Source organism: Lycorma delicatula, chromosome 8 (genome assembly GCF_047948215.1).
Source record: "Lycorma delicatula isolate Av1 chromosome 8, ASM4794821v1, whole genome shotgun sequence".
NCBI lineage: Eukaryota > Metazoa > Arthropoda > Insecta > Hemiptera > Fulgoridae > Lycorma > Lycorma delicatula.
In genome coordinates this window covers 38,228,930-38,247,696 of record NC_134462.1, presented here as the reverse complement: position 1 = coordinate 38,247,696, position 18,767 = coordinate 38,228,930, and the positions used below count along the sequence as shown (strand labels likewise).

Below are 18,767 nucleotides of genomic sequence, written 5' to 3'. Positions count from 1 at the left end.
GTAATTTTATACAATTTATTCTCATGTGATAAATGTACTTGGGGAACGGAACGCAAGAATGGCGGGAATTTCAATATTTCTCCCTACAGATCACAGAGCCTGGACAATGTCCCTTACTGCTGTATCTTTCTATTATCGGGCGGATTTCATCGGTTATTTAGTGGCGATTATAAATTTTAAGTTTTATTTATGGACGAATTTGGTAATTTGCGTTCCTATCCGTATGGACCAGCGTGAAATTTATTTACTGGTTCTGACCGTGAGAGACTAAACTTTTGAGCCTAGTAATCCCGGCATGATTCCTCTTCAGTCCATCCGCTGAAGTCCATTCGGTACCAGCACCTATGGGCTACCAGAAGTGTCCCTAACGGAGTCCTAGTTATTTGAGGGGAGAAATGCGCCCCGTTCTCCGGAAGGAGTCGCACATGCTGACTAAATTAAATTGTGGTCTCTTTGTGGGGACGGTGTTGGGGTGTTGACTAACTTTTTATAGTTTTAACAAAATTTAATTGCGTAAACGGTCACTTTCGCGGCCGGAATTTTCGCGCGGTTTCCATTTATAGGTTACGCGATATAGAGGCTCCTAAGGCTGGTTTGTCATTTTTTGACTCTCGTACCTCCTCTTCACGGTGGTTTCTTTTAATACGGCATTAGGCCGTTTTCTTATACCCTGTGGAGTACGGTCCTCTCTGCAGATATCCCGGAGATGGCCGTGTTCGGACATGGCCGCTCTCCCGAACAGTCTGCGTGCCTGCGCCACCCCAACCTCGGATACGGTGTGTAGTCCCGCATCGTAGCGAAGAGTGACGTTTCTGACGAAATAAATGTACTTACAGCAAATCTACTAGTGATTTCACAATCTATTGATTTTTCACAATTTCAAATATTTTTATAGATATTATAAAAAACACTTGAGTCAAAAAGTAATAGTGAATCAATTTTTCATAGTTTTTATACGTATAATAAATTTAAAATTAATTTAAAAAACTTGTTAATTTTTTTATTTAATAACAAGTAACAGCAACATTGAAGTTATTCAGCGATTCCAGAGCGAATTAGAGAGAAGCATAACGGAGGCGCCGTGATTTGTGAGGAACAGCGAGATCCACGACCATCTGGGGTTACCGTTCGTTTGCGAAGAAATTCGGTTCTAAATACAAAATAAGGCTAAACAACGATGTGAACTTTCTGACTGTGGACCTTCTAGACGATATCCAGGATGTTAGGTGGCTGAAACGTTTCTGTGTGTTTGACTTTTCTTTTTCCTGTTTAGCCTCCGATAATTAACTTTCGGATAATACTTCAAAGGATGAATGAGGATGATATGTATGAGTGTCTTGTACAGTGTCAGTTCAACCACTCCTGAGATGCATGGTTAATTGAAATCCAACCACCAAAGAACACCGGTATCCACGATCTAGTATTAAACTCCGTGTAAAAATAACTAACTTTACTAGGTTTTAAATGCTGGAACTCTCGACTTCCAAATCAGCTGACTTGGGAAGACGCGTTCACCACTAGACCAACCCGGTGGGTTATGTGTTGGACCAGGGAAATTCTGTGTGACACTTTGCAATTTTATCTCTTGAGTGTTTTGTATCATCTCAAAATATTTTTTGGGAAGTAGCTGATTATATTTGTTTTAGTGTTTCTTCGTTTCATTTCTTATTTCTTGGGTAATTTGTAATACTATTTTTTACCTTTGTTTATTTTTACATTCTGATTGTGTTATTAGTAGTATTGTTCTTTAAAGTTAATTAATCTAAGTGCTTTACTTACGTCTACTGTGTATGACCTCTGTTTTTATTCCTTTGAAAGAGCTTCGGTGGAAACCACCCTTCATGTGATTGTAACGATGCATTTACCTATGATTTCTGTGAAAGTGAAACCGATTTTAAATAAAATGTTTGGAAAAAACGAATTTAATGATAAGGAATTTGATTTAATTATTATATTTACAAAGGAATTTATTGGTTTATTAACGAAAAGAATTTTTTTGTTTTTGTTAAAAGTAATGCATTCTTTAAATTTTTTTATCAAATATGAAGAGAATTTTATATATAAAAGTTTTCATGAACAGTCTATAGCATTTTAATTAAGTTTTATTTTATATACCTAATAAAGCCAGCGACGTAATTGGTTTATGTTCGTCCAGCTGTTGCGTTGGTAGCAGTATTTCAATCACGTTTTAGTTGATTTGACTGATTAATTTATTTCTTCCTTTTTTTTGTTAAATTTAATCGTTTTATAGGAATATATATATATTTTTTTTAAATTGTTCACTGTACTGCTCGATTGAAATTTTTTCATAAATTTTTTAAATTATTCTAAAAAAAAGCAAAGTTTGAATGAATTTCCCGGCTACACCGGTCAATTATTATTTGCTCAAAGTATAATGTTTTTATAAATTAAAGAGTATAACTTTACTGAAGTAATAAAAGACTTGGTTCTCATTTTAGGTCCGCAATATAAGTGTCAAAGCTACTTTAATTTTAATAGCCCTTTAAGTGATAAAGAAAAATACAAAATAAGTTGTTTAATAATAAAAATTAAAAAAGAGTTAGAGACGAAAAACAGAATTAATTTTTTTTGGTGGGGAATAAATTTTAAGAAAAATTCTGAAAATAAATATTCATATATGGGATTATATTTAAGCTTAACAAATTTGCTTCAGTAAAGTTTTCTCTAAATCCCCTTCAATAAAGGATACAATAGAAAAAAAAGTGTTCTGCATTTTACGTCAAGGGTCTATAGTTAAAAATAATTAAGACACTTCTTTATAACACTGTATATGAGGTATAAACTTTCAAAAAAAATTGAAAAATATTTAAAGGGAGATACAGTAAAAGAACAAAAAAACATTAATTTTAATTTTAAAGGATGAGGTTGATTTAAAAAAAAAATGTTTTTATATTGATTAATGTTTTTATTTTTGTATTTATAAATGCATTGTAAGTAACAAATTTGCTTTAAAAAAGTTTTCTCTACGATACCTCAAAGAAAATCAAAATTGATTTTTTGATACACCCCTTGTATCAATTTTGAAAAAAATATGATTAATGCCCTATATATAAAAATACTTGAGCCAAATTTGATGTTCAATCCTGGTGTATAAAGCCAAAACCAGTGCGATACACGTACGTACGCACATACATATTTTCGTACATAAAATACCATTAATTCAAGATTTTTTATTGGTGATAAACAATAGGAATTTCCCACACTTAATAGTATGGGAAATTTCTTTATTATTAACCAAAACCGAAATTGTTAAACGCATCGCAAAAATTATCTAAGAAATTAGGAACAAAGATATTTTGTCATCTTTGTTACAAAGTGATAAGAAAAATAATATTGTTTGCAATTAAAACCTACTATCTAAGAAATTATTTTTTCCTAGTGTGTAAAATACGCCTAGTAAACAAAAATTGTAGAATTAAATAAAATAATTTATTCATGTGTAATAGGCGTAGAGATGCGGCGACTCTATCACCCAGTGTTTTTAACACTGCAACTAGCCATGTGACTCACGGGATAAGGTGATCTCCCCTACTAAGTATCAACGGCCTCGTGTGAAGGGTGGATGAGTCATTTGATAAGAATTTCAAAAAATCCAATACTCCGTTTTTGACATGATCAGCATACTTTCCCCTTATAGTAACATAGCTATTCTAGGTATATTCGCTGGGAAAATCTGTTCTAAGGGCACATTCTATTACCCTTAGATAAGAAATAGTTGCTAAAGATATAAGATCCAAATAATAAACGACATTAGGATGCAGAAATCATCAAAAACGGTGCATTAAATAACCTCCTGAATATTAAAGCCACTGCATTAAAGAGAACTAGAGATACTCAGCAAACATTCTTATATGTTATGGCTTTGTTCGATGTAAAATCATCGACAGTTTTTATTTTCCAATTTGGATCACTTTCTACCAAAAATCGTTAATAATATTAAGTTTGAAACAGTTCGATTCACTTAACTCTATCAGTAAAACAAAATATAATATTGAGAGATTCGGAAACTTAAATTGAAATTTATTAAATTGAGATTGTTCTGTAACTTAATAAATTTATATATATATATTGTTTTTTTCCTACACCCCTGAACCGGATTTGCAGTCAAGTATGGCTCAGTCCTTGTGACTCTAACGGGCTTTCCCGCCTGACGGCCGTAGGTCCGGCATGGCAGGTCGGCCCGCCGGTTCTGGATCTTCTTATCTTAATTTGGCTGCGTATAACTAAAGAGGCGGGGGTAACCGCGCCTGGCTCTGCCGTTCCCAGGACCCCGCCCAATCCTCCGGGACTCGGTCTTTTCTCCAATTTTTTGTTTTTTTTTGACCCGGGGATCAGGAGTCCCCATTCCTCCTCACTGCCACACACCCCTGCAAGCACGGATGAACGGCAGCTCAGCAGGGGTCTGTGCTTCCTCCCCACGTCTTTCACCCGGGCTTTAGTCTCTTCCCATTCTCTATAATCTTTTTTTTTTTTCTCTTAGGATGTCTGCAATCAGGTTCTCCATTTAGAAATTTATATTTCTAAATAATTTTAATCGTCGACCATCATGCACAAAAACGTAGAAAATATAAAGTTAAAAAAACAGCTTTTAAAATTAATTTCTCGTTTTTTATTACTATTGTTATAGTTAACATTTTAATTAGATATATACCTTTTAGAAAATAAGGAAAATAAGTAAACTTTTTTAATAAAAAATAACAGTTTATTTAAATATAATTAATTACAAATAAGAAGCTTAGTATTATTAACTAATAATTATACTCTAAGAATTATGGATGAAAACATAAAATAATAATCTATTTATGCAGTATATTTTTTATTATATACTCTAATGGTTATTTAGTAGACTACTTCATATTTTTGTTTATAGTTACGTACGTAAAGGTACATTATATAGGTACGTACATCAATATGATTATAATAATAAAATATGAAAAGATTTATGAAGACTTCACTTTCAAAAGAACACGTAATTCTTGAAAAAAATAAATTCAATATTTTCATTTAAATAACATATTATTCATCGACGAATTACCACTAAAATTATTTAGTTGATACCCTGTAATTTATTGTACACAGAAAATAAATTTGTTATAATACAAATTACAAATAAGTTGTTTTATAAAACATAACTTTAATCCTTTTATATTTGTTTATCTTGTAACAAATGAAATAAATTTACAATATTATTTATTTATAATAATAATATGTAATGTATTTTTCTTTTTTTAATACAAATGAATACTAGATACTAATTTAGTATTGCGTTAAATTCGAATTTAGTTAAACAAATTAACATTATTCAATATTAATACTAATTACTAAATGCAGGTATGTAAAAACTATTATGTGAAAGTTTTGTTCAAAATTCAAACTGATACCATTACGCAACATCTAAAAGGTGCTAGTGACTTAGGACCACTGGGTAGGATAACCATTTTCTTTCCACCTCTGATACATACTGATGGATTCTGTAATATGAAAAAAGTATGCACAACAAAATTAATTTGTATTCATCATATTATATAATCAGTTTGAATTAATATGGCAAAATGTATTTTGTAAGTTTATACGATTACCTAATATTAAATAAAGTAGAACAATTTAATAAAAAGTCATTTAAATATAATTATTTGAGTTTATATATATATATATATATATATTCACATCACCAGGAAAAGCTACATGGACTGAGATAAAAAACAGACTTTGTATGCACTAGAGTAGTGCGTAGTAACACTACGCAGAATGTTTATTAACCTAATAATAAACATTCTTCTAACACCATTTTACATGAGGGTACGTGAAATGTTGCCTTAAGCCAATATTTTTTTTTTAAAAAAAGGTATAGTTCATGTTTGACATACAAATTTTTCACTATTTTATTCCCATTTATTAGAACCATGTAACAGTTCTAATAACTAACTGCCATTGTAATAAATATTTAAAAAATACACAATTCTTATCAACATCATACAAAAGTTAAATTATGTGATTGTGACAGTAAATTTAGTGAATAATTTTCAAAAGTAAAAAATTAATTTATATTATTATATTCAATTTCAATGTTTTTAATTTATTTTTAAATATTTTATTATTGTAACAAGTAAAGAATATATTTTTTTTGATTAGATCTTTAAATCGGCTGTTTCTTAAATTTACATGTTATATCATGAATAAAAAAGAAAATATTGTGCTAATATCACTTTGAGAGGTACCTTTGTCTTTCTAATTAAAGAAAACAGTTTGCAATTTTGTGACATCAGAATCGTAAAAAAGCATTATTAGCTTGCGAGGTGGCTGTAAAATTAGATTAAAACTTTATCAAATGTTTTTTTTTTTTTTTATAAAAATCTATTTGTTTCGGTTTGCCAACAAAAATTAATTGGATAATTTTTTATGAACATTTTTATTTGCTTTACAATTGTTCTCCAAACATGGAGAAAAAGAAAAAAAAGTAAAACTAATATAAATAAAAAATAAACGGTGTAGTTTATAAATCTCTGATGAGCGGTACTTGTTAATTCCTACAGGATTATCTACGCATTCCAACTAAAGAATCGTAAAAAAGCTGATTATTCGAGTACAGTGTTTTTGAAAATCAAGTACTGTTTGCAAAAGTGGAATTTCGTGATGATTTGTGTTGATTTTGTACTCAACGGTCGACGTTAATAAATAATTATTATGTAAATCTCTTTTTTCGCCGAAATTTAAAAAAGAAGATTTATGAATGTTAAAGAATTTTATGAACATTTAAAAATCTAGGACAGTGTTTATTTTATTCCTTACTAGAATTTCTATTTATTTGTGCAGTTCAATTCTTTATTATACAAAAATTTTTTATTTAAAAAACTGAGAAAATTAAAATTTCCTTTCTTATTACTTTTTTTTTTGGACTGGGTAGAAACGCTTAAATAAATTCTAAAAGTATTCTGTTTAATAAATAGAATTGTATGGTTAGTCTTGGACATTTTTTGACTAACAACGGCACAATTATATAGATTTGTTTGGATTTAAATAGCTCGGCTATATAACAATTCAAAATTATAAATACTGGGTATTTATCAAAGAAAATTTTATGATGAATATAATTCCTTTTACGTTTAATAAATTCAAAGTTTAAATACCTCTTTTACGAAAAACTTTTACTCGAATTATCAGCTTTTTCTCAATTTTTAGTTGGAATACGTAGATAATCATATAGGAATGATAAATACTGCTGATTAAGGGGTTAGAAACTAAAGTCTGTAATTACTATTAAATAATACTATTATTTTCAATATGAAAATTAAAAATAAGACATAATTATTTGCTTTTACTTTCCAGTAGAATATAGCTAGAATAGCTAAATTAAATGGGAAAGTATGATCGTGTCAAAAATGGGTATCAGTTTTTTTTTTTTACAAAGCTTTACATTTTCACGGTCTAACTAATTCAAGTAGACCAAAAAACATATGTGTGAATGTATGTGTGTCCCACTGCTTTTGACCTTTTTATCAGAATTAACCGAACCGATTTTTTTTTTTAAATTTGGCTCAAATATTTCCACGTATGGTAGATTAATCTTATTAATTTTTTTTTCAAAATTCTTTAAGGTGGGTGGGGGAATATTGCGAAAATATCAATTTTCATTTTCTTCAGCATTTTAGAGAACGTTTTCAAATCAAATTTACCTACAATGCGAATATAAATAATCAATTTGTTTTAAATGAACACCCACGTCTTAAAATTGAAATTATGTTTATCTCCCTTTAAATACTTTATAACTTTTTTTGAAATTTTATACTTTATATATACAGCTATCAAGGAATGTTTGTTGTTTAGATTATAGACCCCGGACCTAAAATGCAGAAAATTTTTTTTCGTTATATTTTTCTCTATTGAGAGGGATGTTATATTTATAAAAAAACTTTACTGAAAGGAATTTGTAAAATTTTCTTGAAATTTATTTCCAATCGTTAAAAAAATTATATTGATATATTTTGTTTTATTGATTTTTGGCTGTAACTCTTTTAATTTTTATTATTACATTTTTTTATTTGGATTTTTTTTTTATCTTTAAAAGGACTATTAAAACTAAAATAGCTTTGGGAGCTAGCTATATTATATTCTGGACCCAAAATGAGAAGCAATTTTTTTATTACTTTCATAAAGGTTATACTTATTTTTTCAAATTTTTATAACAAATTTTCTTTAAAGTTCTTTTTTTAAGGATCAGGTCTTTATAAATAATTTTTTGCTAAATTTTCAACTCAGAGTAAAAACCCCCTAAAATAAAAGATGTTTTTATTCAAAATTTGCAACTTTTGATGCTTAAAGTTTATTTTGATAATCATTTCTTGATTGGTGTAGCCAGGAAAGTCATGCAATAATTTGAATGCTTTGTTATTTTCTTATTGTGAAAATACACGTATAATATTTTAATTAATTTAAAAAGAATACTTCATGAAAGTTATACTATGTGCACAATAACAAAATCTAATGCATTTATAATTCGATTTTATGATATTACCCAGAGTTAGTGGTAACGTAAACAGAATTTCTTTTTAACTTGTTTCAGTTTCTTAAGATATATAAATAAAATTAAAAAAATATTATTATTATATAAGCAAAAGGTTGATTTGACAAACGTAATCAAAACTGTAATTTCTACTTTCCTGAAAGATATAATATAAAGTATAATATATAACAAGGGGAAAATACAGTAATTTTACTGAAGATCACCTTTCGTTTCTTTTGGTTGACTGGATTAAAAGAATCATGGAACGTCTAGAAATGCAAAAAAACAGGTTTGTTCTTATGATGAATGTGAACGTCTATTTAGGTTAATAAATTATGATTCACCGAGTAGACATGAAAATTGAACGGAAAATTGATTCTATTAAAGTTAGAAATCCCAGTTGTATGGTGAGATTGATTAGCAAGAAGGTGGTCATAATCTTGGTTGGGCTAGGTTTAATGAACATTTTTCTTTTACATGTTTTGAACTCTTTTAAAAAGGTAAAAATTTCTTCTTATAAAAAACTTTTTTCCCACGAAAAGTTACAGCTGAAATTTTTATCTGATTTCTTTTCAGATGAAATTTTTTTTTTGTGTTTTTACTTCCTTGTACTAAGTAAAGGAAGAATTGTGGTCGCGAAAAATTTCGGTTTTCAGATTTCAACGGAAATATCCATTTTGACGATCCCTGAATCAATTTTGACTAGTTTTGGCGTGACGTTTGTACGTACGAATGTATCTCGTATAACATAAAAACGATTAGCCGTAGGATGTTGAAATTTTGGATATAGGACTGTTGTAACGTCTAGTTGTGCACCTCCCTTTCTGATTGCAAACGACTGAACCAAAAGTGTCCAGAAAAGCCCAAAATCAAAAAGAAACTGGGTTTTGGACTTTTTCTTAACTGCAGTAATAAGCCTTATTTAGATCTTTTAAACGATATACATAAGTGGTACTTATTTTCGTTGTTTCCAGAACTATAGCCAAATAAAATTTTAATTATGAAATATTTGGATTTTACAGGGGAAGGCACATCGTTTCGAATCAGACTTCATCTTCTTTTTTTTTTAGCTAATTTTAATTAAAATATATTGACTTATTAATAATTATTAACCTCTGATCGTAAAAAAAAGGTTACGATAAATAATAATTACATAATAACAATTAAATAAAGAAAAATATAAATGGTAAAATCTTAGAAGTTATTAATGAAATAAAATTTTATGTACTTTTCATTTAAAAAAAAATATGTATATGTAACTTAATAGGCGTACAAAGAAGTCATGTGGTGTCCCAATAATTTTTTTTTTTTAGTTTTATTTGATACAGATATTTGTTCGTATTAGTTATTTTTGACAGTAAGTCTTTGAGTTTGGGTCTCAAAATAGGTAAATAGTAAATGAATTAAAAATGTATATCAAATTTGTGTTTATTTTTATGTATATAGATAGATATATTTCTAAACTTAATAGTCCACATTGCATTATATATTGAATAAAAAATGATTTACGTAATTACTTTTCACATTAACAGGAAATTGATGGAAATGTCAATACCACAAAACCATTGTATTCAAGGACAGCAATTATTTCTTAAGATTTGATAAAATTTTAAATAATTAATATTATTACGTTTTGTCGTTAAATTCAATGACCAAAACCAAAAGAGATAAATTATTGTTTATAATTAATAGATTATCAAATATATTGTTACTGATTTATTAGATGGTCTCATGGTCCGTTGGTTTTCTGATAGTCATAGGATTATATTTTATTAATTTAGAAATATGTGCTTATGTCAATGACGATGTTGATAAAATTTTTTAAAAATATAAACTTTGGAACATCTGACCAATCAAATTTTATAGATAATTTGTTTTTTTTAATACTTAACTTATAAAAGATAATTTACTTATACATATTTACAATCGTCCTTGAGACAATTTTCCACGACTGGTGCTTCTGTTCTCATTTATGTAGTTAACTAATGTTTTTGCGGACAGTTTTTTTTTCTTTAGTTAGGCAAACACTCAGAATTGTTTAAAAAGTATGCTATATTTTGAATTGTATCTGTTCATAATTCGTTTCTTATTAAAAGGGTTTTTTTTTTTTTATTTAAAAGATTTTGTTTGATTAAACGTTATATTTTAAGTAAAATTCTAAAATGCTCCGTTTTTTGTCTGAATCAGAGATCCCCTACACAATTTAACATCAAATACAATTTAAAATACCTTTTCTTTGACGCTAGCGTTGTTTTTGGTTTATAATTTATAAAAAAAATAATTTAAATAAATTAAAAAAAATATTAACTAAAAGCTTACCGGTTTTACGTCAAGTACATTTAAAATGATTCTAATATACTTTTATTTTTTAGTTAAATTACAAATTAGAATTTTCTTAACATTGACGATAGCTTATTGTTATTTTATATTAACTTACGTTTTGTAAAGGTTTTGGCTGTATACAGATGTTATTTTTATTGTTACACTTTTTTATAAATTATATTTTAATTATTAATGAAAACAATATGAGTGTAATTGTTGTTGCGACTGTACATAAAAGTATTAATATATATATATATATATATATACTTAATGACCAATCGATTGAGAAAGCAGAACGTTACCTATTATTATAATAAGAAATCCTCGGCATCAATCTGCTGGGTTTTAATTATCAACGTACCCTGATATGGAATTTTATTGTTGTTAGAAGCTACACATAACAATCATTGTACAAACAAGGGACGCAACTGCGTATGAACCTTGAATTATAAAAAATTTACTGATTACCTACAGCCTTTTAGGTATAAAAAATGTGTAGCATATAAACTATTATTTTAAGAATCAATTTTCACCATTGGATTACTTTTAATTCAATTTCTGAATATTTTATCCTATTTCCTCACGTAAATCTTACTAGTCTCTCATCGATCATCTAACCATCGTTATTAAAAAAAGAAACTTCATCGAATAAAAGAGGTAAAAAGATATTATGGTACTGTTTACAGAATATAATTATAATGATATAAATTACACCTTAAATGTTTCTAAGCTTTTTATAACAAACTACGATTCTGATCTTGTTATTTTATGGTTAAAAAAATTATTTATTTTCATTTTCAATTCGCATCGAATACGAAATTATTTACCAACTATGTCATGTAACGAATGGTTACAAATTGAACCAGGGACCTTTGATGTAACAGGAAATTGCGTTACTAACTGCTCACCTAGATGGTATAAAAGTTATTTATTCTGTAAATACAATACATAGAATTCAAAACAATTGTTAGCACATATTTATTAAAAAAATATTAAAAAGTATTAATAGTTTTATTTATTTCACAAAAAGTAATAAAAAAGTAAGATATATAAATTTTATATTAAACTATAAAAAATTTACATTGCTCTGTAATGTATGAACATAAACTGTTTACTTTTGTAGTTTTTAATCTTTATTCATAAAGATTGCACACGTAGGTTAAACAATACGGCTATTATAATATTATTTTAATGTAAACAACGTGTACGCCGTCTACAAGCTTATATAGTAGATAAGGAGTGGTATTTCATAGGTATTAATAAATGTTTTTTTACGGGGTAATCTTTTTATTTATCTTTTCCGATGAGTGAGGTGAGTCGAGAGTGAGTTTAATTTGTATACCAATCAGATTTCATTAACCTGTGTTATTTTATTATTTAAACTTATCTTCAAAAGCAGCTGAACTTTGAGTAGAAATATAACCAGAGCGAACAGAACCGTAAACATCATGATTTCCTAAAATTTTCATATTGGATTGGTTTATATAAATATTTTATCTGTTACAAATTTACTGCAATTATTATGTAAGTGTTGTTACATTTTAATGTTTTGAGTTCGTGAAACGGGTTATTATTGCAATTAGGAAATTCAAAATAATATTGACAATGAAATTGTAAGAGAAAAAAAGGTTTGGAAGGGAGGAAAATCTTATTTTTTCTTTGAAAAATATATTTTTTTAGTGTATTACAATGGTGGGTTACAACAAACTGAATCAATAATATACCAATAATAAACTTCTAGAACTATGTAAAATTACCATGAAAAATCAAAAGAAAAATAACATTTTTTCAACTCTTGTTTAACTTAATCGACTTTATAAATACGTGAAACCCAAGAAATTATACTCGCCTTTTATTAACTTCCTAATAACTAACATTTCTCAATCTCATTAATAATCGTGTGTTTTTAGACTAAAGGTTTCCGATTGTAAGAAATATTCAAAATAATTGCTGTTTTAGTCAGTAGTTATTACTTTTACCATTAATATAAATAAAAATGATTACGTTCGATTTCATCGTAATCTGTTTATTTATTTTTTCTCTGACTACAACAATTCAAGAGCAACAAGTTCTCAAATATGAAAATTAAATTTGCAAATATATTTTCTACAAAAAATTTCTTCAGGGTAAATTTACATTGAGACCAGAACAGATTGATTAACTACAATAACTCATTAACAGTTGCATTTGGAGAAAAGTACCGGAGAATAAAAAAGGCTTAAATGTCTTTTATTAGAAAATTAATTACATAAAAAAATGAGATGTGGTGAGAAAAATTACTAAATAATTTATTAATTATTTTTTAACCAAATATCATTAGAAAAGTATAATTTATCGTATAATTGTACTATATACTCGTAATTTTATTATTGAGGGACTTTTATAAAATAAAATAAATTAACTCAAAGAATATAATAATAAAAATTATATATTATTAATAGAATGTTAGTAATAAATCAATAACATTATATTGGACTCCTCCTCTATGAATCATGAGACCTTGCCGTTGGTGAGGGGGCTTGAGTGCTCAGGGATACAGAGTAGCTGGACCGAAGGTGCAACCATATCGGAGAGGTATCTGTTGAGAGCCAGACTAAGGAATGATTCCTGAAAGAGGGCAGCAGCTCTTTCAGTAGTTGTTAGGGGCGTGAGTCAGGACGACTTAAACGGCCGTATCAACATCACTCAGTCCTCTGAGTACTGCGCAGCTGAAAGCAATGGAAAACTACAGCTGCTTTTTTTTCCAAGAAAATGTGGCTCTCTGCATTTTCACATAGCAATAATGGAGGCGCCTTCCTTGGTAAAATATTCCGGAGGTAAAATAGTCCCCCGTTCGGATCTCCGGGTGGGGACTACTAAGGAAGGGGTCACCAGAAAATTAAAAAATAACATTCTACGAGTCGGAGCGTGGAATGTTAGAAGCTTGAAAAAGGTTGGTAGGCTAGAAAATTTAAAAAGGGAAATGGGTAGGACAAATGTGGATGTAGTAGGAATTAGTGAGGTTCGGTGGGAAGAGGAAGGCGACTTTTGGTCAGGTGATTTTAGAGTAATTAACTCAGCGTCAAATAATGGGCAGGCAGGAGTAGGTTTCGTGATGAACAAGAAGATAGGGAGGAGAGTGGAGTATTTCAAAACGCATAGCGATAGAATCATTGTAATAAGGATAAAATCAAAACCTAAACCGACAACGATTGTTAACGTCTATATGCCTACAAGCGCCCATGATGATGATGATGAGGTAGAGTGTGTATACGAAGAGATTGATGAAGCAATTAAACACGTAAAAGGAGATGAAAATTTAATAATAGTTGGAGATTGGAATGCAAGCATTGGAAAAGGCAAGGAAGGAAATATAGTGGGTGAATACGGGCTGGGCAAAAGGAATGAAAGAGGGGACCGACTTATAGAATTTTGCACGAAGTATAATTTAGTAATTGCCAACACCCAATTTAAAAATCATAATAGAAGAATATACACTTGGAAAAAGCCAAGCGATACTGGAAGGTATCAGATAGATTATATCATGGTTAAGCAAAGATTTAGAAATCAACTCGTTGACTGCAAAACTTACCCTGGAGCAGACATTGATAGCGACCATAATTTGGTGATAATGAAATGTAGATTGGGGTTTAAAAACCTGAAGAAAAGGTGTCAGATGAATCGGTGGAATTTAGAGAAGCTTGAGGAAGAGGAGGTAAAGAAGATTTTTGAGGAGGACATCACAAGAGGTCTGAGTAAAAAAGATAAGATAGAAAATGTAGAAGAAGAATAGGAGAATGTTAAAAAGGGAATTCTTAAATCAGCAGAAGCAAACTTAGGCGGAATAAAGAGAACTGGTAGAAAACCTTGGGTTTCAGACGATATATTGCAGCTGATTGATGAACGTAGAAAATATAAGAATGCTAGTGATGAAGAAAGTAAAAGGAACTATCGGCAATTAAGAAATGCTATAAACAGGAAGTGCAAACTGGCGAAAGAAGAGTGGATTAAAGAAAAGTGTTCAGAAGTGGAAAGAGAAATGAACATTGGTAAAATAGACGGAGCATACAGGAAAGTTAAGGAAAATTTTGGGGTGTATAAATTAAAATCTAATAATGCGTTAAACAAAGATGGTACACCAATATATAATACGAAAGGTAAAGTCGATAGATGGGTGGAATATATTGAAGAGTTATACGGAGGAAATGAATTAGAAAATGGTGTTATAGAGGAAGAAGAGGAAGTTGAGGAGGATGAAATGGGAGAAACAATACTGAGATCTGAATTTAAGAGAGTATTAAAAGATTTAAATGGCAGAAGGGCTCCTGGAATAGACGGAATACCTGTAGAATTACTGCGCAGTGCAGGTGAGGAAGCGATTGATAGATTATACAAACTGGTGTGTAATATTTATGAAAAAGGGGAATTTCCGAGTGTGCTCAAAATTAAAAATACTTAGTGTTCCGATAATTCACAAAATTTAATTTTCTTTTTTTCATTTTTTTAAAAGTAAGTACATCATTATTTTTGACATTTAAAATAGTTCTCATTACAATAGTCTTTTTGATTATAATAGTTTTTTTTTTTTTTAATTCTAATTACAAACTGATTTAAAAAGCTGAATCTTAACTTAAATTTAGAAAACCTATTTAGCTAATTATTTTAATAGTTATAAATAAAACTTATGTCATGCACAGGATGTTGAAAAAATAATTTAAAGAAATATATAATTGTCAAAAAAAAATTTTCAATATTTCTAGCAGTCATGGAGTTTGCTTAAAATGCCCTTTTTATGCACACTAATTCAGGTCGAAAATTTACGGTTTCAACTTTACGGAGCTGCACCTTAGTATCATGATATTTACATAATTAATTGAATGAAGTTTTTCTCAAAAAGTGTGCTAGAATAAGAGGCTTTTTTTGAATGTTTATCTCGTTCCCTTGATTTAAATCCTTTGGGTTGTTTTATCCAAAAGACATTTGAAAATAAAATTATATGCGGATAGATCTCAAACCGGAAACATCTTAAAAGAAAAAAATCCGCCAAGATGTACAGAAAATCAGTAACGCAAGTTAAAAGCAATTCTACAAATGCATTTTACGAACGTCTGAAGCTTTGCCAAATAGTCCAATATAGATTGTGTGAATAAACATATATATATTTTTTTTTTAATTGATGAATTAATTCACAGTAAAAGCTTATAAGTAACCTTGTAAATGGGAATATGAGTAAGGAAATTTATAGCATATGAAAAACCCCTAACTTAAATTTGAACCCGGGACCTCCGGATGAAAGGCCGTGTCCCTATCACTCACCACAGAGTGAAAGTTAAATATTACTATTTAATTAATAATCTACCGATCTTTGCGGCATAATGGTATCGTCTCGGCCTTTAATCGGGAGGTTCTGGGTTCGAATCCTCCGATAGGTATTTTTCATACGCTACCCTTTAATTAACATCCCAAAAATTTCAGTACGATCTCATTTCACCGGAGTCGTTGAAATCCGCGCGAAATCTTTCACTACCCGTTAACTCGCAAACGAAGCATTTTAGAATATATGTTAGTATGCACTTTTTCTATTATTTTCACGAGTGGAATAGGCTCTGAAAGTACCGGGAGAAGTTTGTGATACACTCTGTATATATATACACACACACACACACACATTTTTCCCAATCTTGTATATATGTGTATATACACCTCTATATACAACATGAAAATAAGAATGTATAACCAAATCATATTCTGTGGATTAAATGGAATAAATAATTAAATACTATGATAAATAAATAGTACTTACATTTTACGAAGCAAAACAACTTTTAGTTTCTTCAATTGTTGATACAAACACTTTCAACAATTCTTGTTCCGCTTCCTTTTCGATAGATTTTTTAAACTTTTTTACCAACCATCTTGCAATTTTGCTTACGTAATTATTTAAAAAACTAAACCCTGTAATGTTGAATTTTATACCATCAAGATGTTCAACATGAAGATAACCAATTTTAAAAAAACAATGTTTATTTTCATGAAGAATTGTGACTTCCAGCGCGACGTCAATTTCATCAACTTCAGCTAATAGTTTACCAGAGAATTTTATCATTGGTAATTTTATATAATACTGATCACAAATGAACTGAAAAATATCTAACCCAAGCTTCAAACGTACCGTTAATCCAACGTCATCATTTTGAACTAATACAACATCATTTATGCGGTGAACCGTTGATATATCACGAATTGAACAATTTTTACCTTGAATTGTCAAATAATCTCTTTTTTTACCGAATAATGAAACAGATGAAGTCTTTATGAAGTCATTAACAGGCACCACACTTTTTTCACTCGATTTTATTTTAGTACGAAACGTTTCTAATAAAGGATCAACTAAATCATTAACAATTAATGTGCTTCTTGTACTTCTATGACTTTCCATGTCTGCTAATAAATTTAAAACTACAACACAATGAAAGAGAATTTTAATTTCCATTTACATATATATCGAAACATTAGTAAACAATCGTCAATGATAAAATATTAACTTGTTGATACGTGAATGAAAGTACACAGTTAACTGTACAAATTTAGATTATATTAAGTAACTTACTGACGGCGGACAATCGTACAAATGATAACCTCTTTAGTCATATTGGTTTGTATAAATACTGATATTTTCTTATCTTACCGCAACTAATTATGCTAATAAAAACAAAATAAGTCCCTACTCTATATGTTTACCACTGTTATTTTTAGTGCGCGTTCTAATTCCTACACTGGCTAGTACTGAGGTTAATTTTAAATAATAATTTATTTAAAAGAAAGGAAAAACTTTGATCAGGTTTAAACAATTTCGTTTACTTTAACTAATTAACCGTTTTTCTGAATGGAAAAAAGTAAAATGAAACATTTTTTTAGTTGAAATATACATTTATTTTAACATTCCAATTTTCATAATATTGTAAAAAAAAATATAATTCTATACGATTACAAAATTTCCATTACATCAAATTACCATAAATATTTTTGTACTTTATCATTCGTATACATTATGAGAAAAACATACCCTTAAAATTTGGATTGATACGTTTTATTTTTTTTGTATACATTCCAAGTTATTTGGACTAATATATGGGATTTAATAGATGACCTTGAAATTTAATTTTTAAAATCCTTAAAAAAAAGCAATATATATATCCTGTAATAATTATATTACAAAAATAATATTTCATTTAATGATTTCTTTGTGAAATATTAAACGATTTTTTTTTTAATAAGTATAAATTTATCATAAACCACATTACTCACACAGATAACTGGAAAATTAAGATTTTAACAAAAGTAAACACTAAACAAACAATATACAGAATTTTTCATATTTTAAAATATTTTACTACTGGATTCCTCAGCAGCTATGTAGATACTAAACAGAAAAAAATAAGTTACGCTTTAATAAAAGTCACTAAGATGTAATAAATATACTGGTACCAGTATGTGCTAGATGACGTAATCATGTTACGCAACGGAAACAAACTGGTATCAGAAGGCTTCCATTTTTATTATTTATTAACATTAACTTTTCAATCTTGTATTAACCGTAATAGGAATAAAATATCTTTACTTCGTTAATGTTGCTACGAAAAATAATGATCATAAAATTAAAATTATAAATAAAACTAATTATAAAATAAATATGAAAACTTTAAAATAAACAAGGTATTTATAACTTTCATTGACTTTAAAAAGGCATATGTTTGTATTAATAGACCAACATTGTTAGAGATCCTACGAAATTATAGGTTCCATCCAAAATTGGTGAAAAAGACAGAATTAACATTAACAAACACGCACTCAAAGGTTAAATTTAGAGGGATGTATCTGAACCCTTTCCGATAAAGACCGGATTGAGACAAGGAGATGGACTTTCTCCACTGCTATTCAATAT

The 18,767-nt window shown here is 28.8% G+C and overlaps 1 protein-coding gene across 1 annotated transcript; it reads right to left on the bottom strand.

The window, feature by feature from the left end:
* Positions 1-5,150: 5,150 nt before the first annotated feature.
* Positions 5,151-17,591, bottom strand: LOC142328591 (uncharacterized). Its single transcript, XM_075372364.1, has 2 exons — positions 16,626-17,591; positions 5,151-5,492 (listed from the first exon to the last, which is right to left on the bottom strand). The coding sequence occupies exon 1, from the start codon at positions 17,313-17,315 to the stop codon at positions 16,629-16,631; it is 687 nt and encodes a 228-aa protein (XP_075228479.1). The 5' UTR covers positions 17,316-17,591; the 3' UTR covers positions 5,151-5,492; positions 16,626-16,628.
* Between the last annotated feature and the right edge of the window lie 1,176 nt (positions 17,592-18,767).

Bases quoted from the DNA above. Each gene is read 5' to 3' on its own strand.
- LOC142328591 (XM_075372364.1), bottom strand. From the start codon at position 17,315: ATGGAAATTAAAATTCTCTTTCATTGTGTTGTAGTTTTAAATTTATTA.